At 34.0% G+C, this 14,008-nt stretch overlaps 1 protein-coding gene across 1 annotated transcript; it reads right to left on the minus strand.

The window, feature by feature from the left end:
- Positions 1-4,868: 4,868 nt before the first annotated feature.
- LOC145672983 (anoctamin-1-like) lies at positions 4,869-7,770 on the minus strand. The gene has a single exon (XM_081742269.1). It carries the CDS (start codon positions 7,708-7,710, stop codon positions 5,344-5,346), a length of 2,367 nt encoding a protein of 788 aa, XP_081598395.1. The 5' UTR covers positions 7,711-7,770; the 3' UTR covers positions 4,869-5,343.
- Positions 7,771-14,008: the final 6,238 nt, after the last annotated feature.

Raw genomic sequence — 14,008 nt, forward strand, 5'->3', positions numbered from 1 at the left:
ACTTCAACTACAGGAAATTGTTTTAAGAAGTCCATTTTCACTCTCAATAAATGTATAAAAAAATCCTTACAAGTGATTTTCAAATTTTCCCTGATACAGTAGCTGTCATCTCTTTAAGATTATCCACTAACAAACAAAATGTAGTAATCATTGATAGATAGTGAAAGGTGATAGTTTTGGGTTTACAGAATGAAAGTTACTTTTTAAATCTATACTGCGAACTAGATTAAATTGCTTCGAACTAGATATAAATTTGGGAAAAACGGTCATAAAGGGGCTGGTAAAAAGTTTGTACCAGTCATCGGCTTTAATCAAAACAACAGCAATATTTCCGGTCAGGCCGGTGACAAACCGGCCAGTTGGCAATCCTAGTTTCAATATGGATCTCCACAGAGCAGAAAGTATACGATAGCGAGAAACGTTTTCCTAAATTTTAGATTCAGCGTTTGAGGAGCAAATTTCACCGTCAACTTTATATCTGAATTGAAACCGGAAGTAATATACCTACCGTTTCCAGATTTGAAGTTAAAGCCCTATAGTTTCGAAGGAGCAAGTTTCACCGTCAACTATATATCTGAATTGAAACCGGAAGTAATATACCTACCGTTTCCAGATTTGAAGTTAAAGCCCTATAGTATCGAAGTGTACCGTAGCGTCACAATATGTAATGATTAACCGACTTATTCTTTAAAACTCGAAGCCATCCCTCTTACAATATTCTGATATACAACATACTATATTTGTTAGAGTATAATGAAAACAGGTTAACCTTCAACGAATGGCTTCTCCTGTTGGATTATTTGCAGCCATCTCCCTGTCAGTTCCTCGATTACACATCAATACCACGTCTTGTTCTTAAAAGTAAAGAAGTCAGTCACTGCTGTTTTCACTACCTGCTGGTTGGTGAAGCATCGTAATTTACAAGAAAGTGTGTTATGAGCAAAACAGACAGTAATCCGAAAGAGCGAGATCAAGACTATATAGTTGGTGTGAAAGCAGTTCAATGTCATCAAGTTCCTAAATTTTTTTTTGTGTGTTTTTTTTTTTTCAGCCAAATGTGCTTTTGTGTTATACTGTTGGAGCAGGGGAGCTTTCAGTTCATCAACGCAGGATAATTTTTGGCGTTGTGCAGCATACATCCGTTCCAACGGCTCAGAATAAAGGTCGGCACTGATGGTACTACAGTTGGGAAGAAACTCAAAGTGAATTACTTCTTCTCTTCTAGTAAGCCATCTGGGTGAAACCTGCTTTCATTTTTGGTATCCTTGCACAAAAATGTCCCAGACTAGTTATTTTCAGCACTAACAAACAAATTGCAACTGAGTAACGACCTCTTCAAAATGCCCCTGTGACGCTCCTGTTTCCGTTCTGGTGTTTCGGGTCAACATATAAGGGTACTATTTCTTGGAAACTATAGCAGCAACAGAGCTGACATTTTGCACATGACTGTTTGGGCGAAGTACCAACCTACGTCCCAAATTTCATCCAAATCTGAGAGGATTAGGTGGGGCCGATTCCTGAAATTGGACCACTTAATACTAAAACAAAGTTGGTATTCTCTCGTTTTTTTACACAAAGTCCATCCATTAAATTTGTCTACAAGGAACATAACATTTTGTTGTTCTAAGTTATTGTTAAACGCATTTGTCGTTGTCCTAGTAGCGCAGAAAGTAGGCCCAACAGTGAGGGACGGTGGGCTAATCAATTTCCAACGTGGTAATTTGCTGAGCATTTATCAACCAACACAATTGTCAATAAAACTCATGTGAAAGATGTAAAACTACAATTTACAAGGACAAAACAGTTAGATAAATTACGGCAAATCGCTGGTTGGTTAACACACCATTTACCCTACGTTGGCCCAATGACTTTTCCACTTTTTTATTGCAATTACCCATCTCCACCCAGGACTTCCATTACCCCTATATAAAGCCTACTAACTGTATGTTGTTGTTTCACACTTGAAATATATAAAGCCTACTAACTGTGTGCTCTTGTTTCGCACTTGAAATACAGTCATGGAAAAATTAATAGCAACTTCTTGGAATTTTACAGATTTATAAGGATTTCAAACAAGTTTCTACTTAAATCTGCACAAATATACAATGATATATGCATCAAATTAAAAGAAATTTTATGTAGAATCCAAATCTACTCACAAAAGTTACGTATCTTTACAACATTTGATGATATTCAACAAAATGTGTAGGAAAGGAAACATAAATCTGTCATACAAAATATCCGTCATACTCGATGTTGCTTTCAATGAGGTCCGCGCTCAATAAAGTAATCAACAATCCAAGCGTGCAGTATGGTTTCTGCTTCCTTACTTGTTGTGTAGGTGCCCTGAGTTACGTAATTGTGTTGTTCTAGTAGTGTTAGTTTTACTGGCAAATTTGAGTGATAGTTTTACCCATAAATATTGATTTACCGTTTACAAATTATTGATATCGGACATCGACATGGGTAAAATGTATGACATTACACCACAGAAAGCCACTAAAATTAAAACATTAAGTGAGTGTGGCAAAACTAATGGTGAAATAGCCCGGATTATGCAACTGCATAGAAGTACAGTGGGTAGGCAGCTGGCCAAGATTCAGGAAGCAGGGTGCATAAAAAGTGGAAGAATTGGCAAATGTGGTCGAGAAATGAAATCCTCGCCTCGTAGTAGAACAGTGTACTACGACGGTTGTATCTTGCAGACAGGTTTGAGTCATCAGCAAATCTTGCTAGAAGTTGGAGGGAAACATCTGGTGTGGACATTTGTCCACGAACAGTGAGAAACAGGTTAAAATCAATGGGTTTGCGTTCACATAGAGTTGTCAGGAAGCCATATCTTACACCGGAACAACGTAAAAGGCGCGTAGAGTGGGCCAAAACTCACAAGGATTGGACAAGTGACCAGTGGTGCAAAGTTCTGTTTAGTGATGAGACGAAAATAACCATTTACGGCAATAATTCACACGCAAGAGTTTATCGGACGACTGGTGAAGCACTTAATTCTGCGTGTACTGTAAAAACTTCCAGGTACTCTACCAGTGTAATGATTTGGAGATGTTTTTCTTTTAGAGAAATTGGTAAAATTCACATTTGTGATGGTGTTGTTAATGCACAAACTTATAAACATATTTTTGAAACAATAATGACACCTACAGGTAGAGATTTATTCAACAATGGTTCCTTTATTTTTCAAGACGATTCTGCCCCCTGTCATCGTGCCAGAGTTATAAAAGACTATATACTGTCCTTGCGTCATGTTACCCAACTTCCTTGGCCTGGTAATGCGAACGACGTAAACCCAATTGAAAATTTATGGAGTGTTTTGATGGATAAGGTTCATGCAAGACATCCTACAACGAGAGCTGAGTTAATTCAAGCAATAAACGATGTCTGGCAACACTGCATTTCAATTGACTAAACTTACTTAGTAAACTCCATGCCACAACGATGCAAAGACGTCATTACTAAGCGTGGACATCCAATGAAGTATTAAGTTGAGCCAAAATCAATTGGGTACGCTTCACTTAACTTCACTTACTTTCATTTCACTTAACAATTGACATCATATTTTGTTGAATATCATCAATTGTTTAAAGATACGTAACTTCTGTCAGTAGGTTTGGATTCTATACAAAATTTCTTTAATTTGATGTATATATCATTGTATGTTTTTTGCATATTTAGGTGGAAACTTCTTTGAAATCCTCTAAATGAGTAAAATTCCAGAGAGTTGTTATTAATTTTTCCATGACTACATAAAGCTTGCTAACTGTGTTGTTGTTGTTTCGCACTTGAAATATATAAAGCCCACTAATTGTATGATATTGTTTTGCACTTGAAATAGATAGCGCGTACTAACTGTGTGCTGTTGTTTTACACTTGAAATATATAAAGCCTACTGTGTGCTGTTGTTTCGAAGTGAAACATATAAAGCCTACTAACTGTATGCTGTTGTTTCGCACTTGAAATATACAAAGCCTACTAACTGTATGCTATTGTTTCGCACTTGAAATATATAAAGCCTACTAACTTGTGTGCTGTTGTTTCGCACTTGAAACATATAAAGCCTACTAACTGTGTGCTGTTGTTTCGCACTTGAAAATAAATAAAGAAGTAGTGTAAAAATAAATGTGAACATGAATCCACAAAAATGCTTACATGTTACCGAAATGTACTGTACGTAAAAGAAGTTATCAATCAATAAATAAAGTAACTAGAGAGAAAAAAGCACAAAATTGAACTTTTCTTGAAATTACATTCGAGGGACCGACATCTCATAACTACTAGAACTATAATACTAGTGTGAAACTTTTCAAAATGAAACATTTTACAACTACTTATAACATAAATTCATGACAAATTTGTGGTATTATCATTAATATTTAGAATGACTTTTATTATTATTCTAGTGTTTTTACTCGTATTTCATGGGCCACGGTAGCTCAGTGGTAGAGCGTTCACGTCTGGTGCATGAAGTCCCTGGTTGGATACCAGGCGGCGCCAAGTGGACTTTGTGGTGGACAATACCACGTACGTGAGTTTCTTAGGAGTTTCTTCCGTTTCCTCCCACTTTATTTATTTCACCACTGCATTCATTTCTCATCACCGTCTCCTTTACCCTAACCGGCATAACCGTGGGATGTAAAACTGAAAAATTTCATTTCGTATTTCATGATATTCTATAGCTTGTAAACATATTACTAAAAGTGTAGCTTTGACAAATATGCACCTAGGTTTCCAATATTTGCTCAACAACGCTATTTTATGAAATTAAGATCCATAACTCATTTTTATTTAGATTTTATATAATTTTAAAAATATACAAATAAAATTAAACATATAGGGTCTTATTCAGAGTAGTTTTGACGTATAATTAGCGTCGTACTAAAGGCCTGCAGGAAACATGTTCGTCTAACTCTTTAGTATGGCACTAATCACGCGTCAGAACGACTCTGCATAAGACCCATAAAGTTTAAAATACAACGTTTCTGAGTAATATTTATTGCAATCTTGTTATATAACAAAACGAGTTCCACACATATAGTAAATTTCTACTTACTAAAGGAGTTAACTAACTGGGTTAGCTACAAGAAACATATATTAGTATCGTTTTCAATCAATTATTATCTTACATCAAATTTTCTAACAGGTCATGTGCATGCGGGTTCTTTGTTTCTTTGTTCCAACTTCATTATTATATACGTCTATACTAAATGTAATATGTATAATACAAAATAATGACGATCTACAAATGCTACTACACCTTGTTCAATATTTCCTAACGAATTTCCTACATGCCGTTACTATTTTTAAACGAGTTTGCTTAAACATTGAATTACCTTAGTCATTGTGTAATCTTTGCATGTTTTTAACTCCTTTTTGTATCCGTTCTTGGTTGAGAACAATTTCATTCGTTAAAAACTCCTCTCGTGCACTTTGAATTTCCACTTCTGTAGATAAATCAGGAGTGAACCACACAATGCTATTTCTCAGAAATAAAACTAAATTTTGATACAGAACTACAAGAACTAAACGTCCAACTAAAATATACCAATAATAATGTGATTGTTTATATTTCTTAGAGGACCAAGGGGGATTTCTATAACCAAAATATCTACAGTATTCAGGCACTATCAGAGAACCTGGCACTGTCTTGTTAAAATCATTTGTACTAAAATAGGACAACGAGAAATCAAGGAATCCTTCCAGATCTCTTCGACCTATCTCCCATTTATAAATCAAAGCTGGAACAAGGCTTGTGTTGAATGCCACAATGTAGCCATTTGTAAAAATTGACAATTTCGCAATAAAGTTTATGAATTTCAACCATTCTCCGATATCTTTAACTCCTTGACTAACGGGGCGACGACAGTGTTTTAGATATGCTTGAGCATCAAGTCTCAACTCGATAAGATTACAAAACAACGCACACAAAGGACCCAAAGGAAATGCCGCTGCAAATAAAATGACATAACCATATTCTACAATAATCGGCATATAGTTGGGGTTAACAATTGAATCAGGCCATGGCAAAAGATTATAATCTCTGCCCCATCGTGTATCACTTTCTAGAACATCTTGGTTAATATTGAACCATTGAGGTATTGATAACTTATACATGACTGTTCGAATTTGAAATACAATTAGCCTAAACATTTTTCTGAATACTACTATAGTAACTACTAGAATAGAGATATCTAGTATGCATGTCCACAGTTCACATCTTTCATCAGAAAGATTAAGAAAAGTCTGATATTGCTCAGGATAAGTGGTGAACATTCCTCTATAGAATATAATGTAAAATGGCTCTAAGTAACAAGTAAACAATTCGAGGATAAACAGCTTATAAACAAAGCTCCGTTCAAAAGTACTTTCCATTGAAAGTTTTTCAAATCGAGTTAATTTGGATACAAATAGTGGATAGATTGCTTCTAACATATATACCATGACGGCGCTTACAATAGCAGATCTAAATGATTTGTATAATGTATCATACACATATATACGTCTCTCCTCTATGATTTCTTTTCTCAATTTACTTATTGTTAAAAATCCAATGGTTACCAGACAACAAACTATGCATACAGCAAACCCGCTTCCAATATAATAAAGAAAGTGCATTATTAAAGGTGAAATCGTAACTTTTGCATTTTCCATCTTTTTCAAAAAGTTGGACCCCCGTTTTAAATACTCGGGCCGAACCTGATACTTATGAACCCATACGCCAACCATACGCCAGTTGTACATATAACGATCATTTTGTCGTTTCCACATTGTTTGACAAATAGCACACCAAAGTGATGCTATAAGCGCATATGTAACGATACTAGGGTTATCAAGCAGTAAGGTAAAAGTGGCTAATAGACAATCATCACTCAAATAATAATAGCCACATTCTTTACATCCAGGACACATAACAATATTATTTGACGAATTACAAATGTCACGTTTTAGTATATAATTATTTGGTCCGATAAATACGCTAATTGTACATAATATTCCTATTACTGCAATAGGAATCAACATAAAGATATAAAATTGTCTCCAAGCGAAGTAGTAAGCTACTCTTTGTCCAAAATATTTCTCTATATCATCCAACGGTTGTAATTTGAACATATTTTTCATTGCTCCCCACTTTTCAAAAAGCATATGCCTCATACTTTCTTCATCTTCAAGCTCACTGTCATGTAATGGATATGCAGCTGTATATGCTCCCTCCTGTAATAATCTATTAATGCCTACAGCAAACAAGTCCTTGGGATCACTTGAAAAACGAATTCGAGTTAATATATAATACACAATTTCTGATCGAATTTTTGGAGTAAAGAACTCCTTAGAAAAAACATCAAATAGATATGGTTTCTTTCTACTAAACGGTGCTGTCACATATGACCTGAAACGATCATCTTTCGTGTTAATATCCTGTATGGTGGCTCTTCTAGCAAAGACATTTCTTACGGGCATTCGAAGCTTAAGAACTTCACAATAAGCTTCTAACACTTCTTGTGGTGCATGGATTTTTATAAAACGAACTGAACTTTCATTCTCGTACTCCAGTTCGAGTCCTTCCTTTATTAAGTTTTTCTCATACGCTGTTCTGATATTTTTTGATTCTGTTTTCATATTTCGTTCATTACTTCTATCCCAACATAATACAAAATCTATAGGCCTATTGCCGTCTCTGAAATAATTCCACACTTCATTCATTTTATAGCCTAAGTACTAAATATTTTCATGAACAATAATTCTCTATACATCCATATGAATATCGATTAACTTACTAGTTATTTCGTTTCTTTCTTCTTTCATCGCACATCTACCCTTATATGCTTCACAAACTCTCCTCTGAGCACTATTACTTAAACCTCCTTTTAATGTGCATTGTAATAGGTATAAGTTAATTCACTGTACAAATTGATGGAGGATACCAGAGATTTCCTTTCTGTCAAAAATCCCCCCCCCCCTAGATTTTTATCCATCGCAGAAATATGTTTCCTTCTCTGCATTTGTTTCCAGAAAGGTTATGAAAATGGATACACGGAACTACTTGAATAACTTTCACTATACGTAGTAAAGACAAAAAAGTCACTTTTACCTGAATTACGGTAAAACAGTTTCGAAGGCAGGTTTCAGGCAAGTTTCATAAAAATGTTGAAATTCTTAAATAGGAATTTTACACTATATATATATATATATATATATATATATATATATATATATATATATATATATATATATATATATATATATATTGTGGCACGCCACCGGCATGGTTTTTAGTTTCCCGGCACCTACGCAAACAACTTTAGTAACGATACAAAGTCTTTCTGAACTGATTAATAAAACTTTATGCAAAACCTAAATTGCAACCCGAGCGGTAAAATCACAATTAAGAACGGGAACTCAGCTACTAACCAATCTGGAAGATCTTAGTTTTAGCTACAAGGTAGCGTTGGCCTCGGCCAAGACAGCTGGAAATCTTTTATCCTTTTAAAGATCTGATAGGCCTAGTTACAGATCCAAACTGGATCCTATATTGGGAAGCAAATTAAAGTCTACGTTCCTTGCAGAGGTGCGTTTATTGGTGTTCGGAACAGTACAGGTTCCTCGAATATGGTGATGGAACTCTGTGAAATATTCTTAAATATGTTTAGAAGAAAAATATAACCTACACGGTACAGATTCAACAAAAGAGTTTCATCATATAGCACAATTCTAAAGTAAAAAGGGAATTTGTAATAACAGGAGGACAAGAATCAGTACAAATACAGTAAGTAGATGGGATTTTTCCTGATATCTGACAAAATCTTTTAAATCATTAAGTTTTACGTCCCACGCTTATGCCGGTTAGGCTAAAGGAGACAGTGATGATGAGAAATGGAGGAAATTGTGGAATGAAGAAAGTGGGAGGAAATGGGAGAACCCCGAGAAAACTAACGAGCACGGTGTTTGTCCACCACAAAGTCCACACGGCGCGAGCTGGGATTGAACCAGGGTCCTTAAGCACCGGAGGTGAACGCTCTACCACTGATATCTCGCAGTACAGCCTAAAAGGAAAGGGTAATAATGTTACCTAATACGTGTTTCAGACATTGGTCGTGCTGTATTTATAACCTTGGTTCTCCTTATAGGACTAACTCAATCGAGATGCTGCTAGAACTCGTTCAAAGCAACTTGGGGAATACCTATGCTCTGAGTGTAGCTGACTAGCTTTTCATAGGAACATTCCTACCAGACTACTCGTTCAAACGAACAAAGGCGCTGTCAGAGCCAATAAATAAATAAATAAATAAATGGTACGGGTCACAGCACTAAACTGTCTTGCTTCAATTGCTTAAATTAAATCATGGCCGTGCTGCAGTTATTAATGAAATATTTTCTTGTGAAATACGAACAAAATTATAAAGCGTTTTTGGAAAATTTTACCCAACGAAAACTCATTCACAAAGTAAACTATCCCTTGTAGATTTTTTACAAAAAAAAAATTAAAATTTTTAAATAAAATAAAATAAAATAATGAAAATTATGTTATGAATGAATGTAATTTTGTGTATGATGTTCACTTTCCTTCGGACCCCGGATTGCGCAAAGGTACCATTGACTGGTGGTCGCGAACCTACTGGGCCCGTGTAGGTATGCCTCCAACAATCACTGATCAATTCACCAAGCCAGTTGTCTCCAGAAAATAGAACCCAAATTTGCTCCAAAGAATATGATTTCAGGTCCTCTTCCATCTCAACTCACAGCTCGGCATCCAGGCCTGCAGTCCGTCATCCACGACCCTTCCAGTAAAAGATTGCACAAACGCGAAAGACTTCACGTCTATCTCTTGACGCTGCTTCTGTTGAAAGACAATGACAACGGGAAGAAGATCCCTAATTGGATGTTTTTGATGACGTAACTATAGGATGCTAGTTTTTTTTCTCTCCTGATATCAAAGAAGCCGAAAAATCTCAACCACAGCTGTGATTGCGGATGACCCAATCACAGATAATTTACCCCGAAACAAAGAGATGCATAAAGAGGAAATTATGGCTGACCTTCCAAAATTAGAATTTTGAAGAAAATTACGAAATAAAATTTTTAGTTTTCTTTTGAAGATTCCCTATAACAAAATGTCCATAGAAATAAACTAAAAACCGTACAAAACGATAAAATAGATTGATTTTGATTTTTTTAGTTTAGCGTCCCGTTCAGCAGCGAGGCTATATGAGACGTGGACCTACTGATTAACGTGGAATCCGAACCACATGAGCTCCCGCCGGGAATTGAACCCGGGTCTCCCACGCCAAAGGCGCGTACGCTAACCGCTTAGCCACGAGGGAGCTCCAACGATAAAATAGAATCTTATTTTCTAAAATGATGTAATATTTTCGGTTAAATTTGTAAAATTTATGAAATATAATTAGTAACCATGTATTTTCATGGAATACATATTTAAAATTATCATTTTGATAAAATTTACGCAAAATTTGCGACCTACGTCTACCATAACACAATAAAATAAGCATACTTTTGAAAGTTCCACTGAAGATAAAATTTTTATCTATATACACTGGGCGTTCAAAACTCCTGGGCCATGTTACATTATACAAAGTATAAGGTAACATCCGTGTTTTTGTATCATTTTCGTGTCCATGTTTTGTGGCACGTCTGTCTTCGACTGGTTTTGTTCGCTCCGACAGCTTTATTTTTTTATATATATAGACCCAACTACTTGTTTGCTTCAGGCAGTGTAAATGACAGGTTTGTGTCCGTGTTTGTGGTATGTCCATGTTTGCTTGGTTTGACAGACTTGTTGCGTTTTTTCGTTATAGACTGCCACCTTTGCTTTGTATTTTCGCCCGCCCGCTGCACCGAGCGCTAATGTAATTTGACGGCTCTTTTATACTTTAGCTTAGTACATACCTTTTACCTTAGCTTAGTACAAAGTTAATATATACCTTTTCACTTACCTTTGATGACACGCACGCTATTTCGGTGCTGTCTACTTCCTGGTTGTTTGTTGTCACCCGCTGCTTTATTGATGTTGGCAATTTTCTTTATGACGTAAAACTTGTTGCGCGAACTGAAAGTGAAGAAAAAATATTGTAATACTGCATTTAACATTTCCGGTTTTACGGTGTACTTATAACCTCGGTTGAGTATTTTGATTCAGATTATTACTGAATTTAATAAATAGTAATTAATTACTTGAATATATGAATTTGATATTATAATTTTATAAAAAGTATAAATATTGTGCACTTATGTAGCGAAGAAATTTTTAAAGAGTAGGAAAAATTGTACATTATTGCAATGTGGATATTTCTATGATACGTGGCGCTTACACGTACACTATCCGAAACTAGTTATGTTTACAAGCTAACGTTGCAATGTGGTATTTGTATGTTGCTTTTTCTGGAAGCAGGGCTTATTGACACTGATTACAGGCACAGCATTTGATTGTAGGATATTTGTTGCTCCTTGCAAGTTAGAATTATGTTCTTTTACACATTTTGGATTGATAATACAGTTTGAATTAAAATTTTGCTTATTACGATTTTATTATTATTATTATTATTATTATTATTATTATTATTATTATTATTATTATTATTAGAATTATGAAAATAAGTATTATTTTACGTAAAATGGATTGGAACTTAGGTTCTCTGAATTATTAGTTTGTAATGATATTTACTATCTGTCATGATATATTTGGCTGGGAGAGAGTTAGTTTTGTATCTTACAGGAAATTATTATAGCTAAATATATGATTGCGTTTTTCAGTAGATAAAACTGGATATAGAAATACCAGTACTTACCACATAGATTTGATCGTTTTTATTGCATGCCCCTACTATTATTTAAATGTGAAATCACACGTTACAACTAATTGATATATATAATACAGTTAATAATTTTTTATTACTAATTGCAGAGACCATATGATTTTAGTTTACTTTGGGATTGTGATACTTAGATTTTTAATGTTTAGTGTGCATATCCTAACAGTTATGTAATCGGTAACAACGAACAATCAATTTGAAAATGGGTAGAAGACTTATTCACCATTCTAATTTCGCGCTGTTTAGTTTTTATGTTGCATATGTATAAGAATAGACATTCCATACATAGAATGAATAATTTGAAGCTGAAAATGTATTTTAGGTATTTTGGAGGGTGGATTTTTAAAGATGAACCCTTTTTTGTTTATTAGATACTTATTCTTATCTATTTAGTATACAAAGGGTGCTGCATTTTTAAATTTACCACATTAATGCGTATACATTTAAGGTATAAGACTTGAATTTGATAATTTTATAACTAACTTAATACAACTTGTGTTCAAAATAATGGCTACAATATGAATTATGTTAGGTCAAGCGTGAATTTTACTAAATAAACTATATTTAGTGCGTACAATAATAATTTTACTAGAACGTACAATACTTTAAAACTGTTTCGCTTGCATGAAATTAACATTAGCGGTTTGATTTACATTGGACTTACATAGATTATGCTTTGAAATTGGAGCTTATTTATTTATAGTGAAAAATTTATATTTGTGATTACTTGGAATAACTTGTCGCCGCGTCTGAACGGAATAACCGTTTATTTCATGATAATTATTGTTCTGGTAGACGAAATGAATGTTTGTTTACTGAATAAAAATATGATTACAGAAATATTACTTTTGCCGATAGTTTCATTCGGAATTGAACTAAGAATCCCATGCACTAGAGGTTACAGCCGAACACTTAATATTTTAAAGTTTATTATCCTACGGTTATGCACCGAAGCTATATTAAGGCTGAAAAGTTATCCACTTTATGTGATAGATAGTGTTGCAGAACTACTTATATATTGTGTGGACTTATGATTTACAACTGATTACAGTACTAAGACTATTGATTAGACGAAGATCTTAGTTGAGGTCTTTTATAGAGAGGTTTCAGTTTAAGCTTGTTGATGACTGCATTATTACATTTTAAATTAATATAGTGAGGTATTTAAACTTGCATCCTTAATGGAAATGAATTGCAAATCTTTTAGTTGACACTTGGATATGCTAGCTGATTATTTATTTCCTATGTTGCATAATAATTTATTGCATACGCTTTATTTGATTTGATTTAATACATTTAAATCACTGACAGAATTATGATAGGTAAAATTGTTTTCTGTCTCGAAAATTTGTTACGTGTCTTGGTTGTTTATTGTAAAAATATTTTTTCGTAGAGTATATGTGAATTTGATTCTATTTAAGACTGTTATTGACATAGTTTTAATTGAAGTTGGGAATCAGAGATCCACATATTGACATGTGATGTATATACAACACATTGGTATTTGGTATAGTGTAGATATATTTAAATTTGCAATGCACGGTAATATTAGAATTTGACATAACTTGTATTATATATATATATATATGTGATAGAAGGTTATCCTACATAATTACTATATGAAGATTTGGTTGACTACACCTTGTATTTTGCTGAAGTAGGTCCTTTAGGAGATTATTTTTGTATAGAGATACAGATTAACTACACAATGTTACTATATGATGGTAAAAATGATTGATACTTTGTTGTTCGGATAATAGATACATGGATTATTGGTTTTTAAGAAAAGAATTCACGGAAACTTGTGTGCATTAAGATTTCAGAATTTTAGATTGCAAGATAGAACTTTGTTTGATGCTATGTAGCTTACATATAGATGCTGATTAAATTTTGTCGAATTATATTCACATTATTCAAACTTGAAAGCTCTTTACCGTGTTACATTAATGTAACATTATCAGGAACAACTACAAATTAGTTTTATTATACCTTATTAGAAACATTTTATCAGAATTGGCAAATATATTTGAAGTAAGATTGAAGACAGAGAACTATGCACGAATTTAGCAATGATTAATATTTGATTACTATATTGATTAGAGCTTTAATTATGTGTTATGATACCTTTACTGATTTAGTACTTTATGTGTAATCTGTGTTGCATAAATTTTAGA

The sequence above is a fragment of the Thermobia domestica genome, chromosome 16 (assembly GCF_964235325.1).
Source record: "Thermobia domestica chromosome 16, izTheDome1.hap1.1, whole genome shotgun sequence".
Classification (NCBI taxonomy): domain Eukaryota; kingdom Metazoa; phylum Arthropoda; class Insecta; order Zygentoma; family Lepismatidae; genus Thermobia; species Thermobia domestica.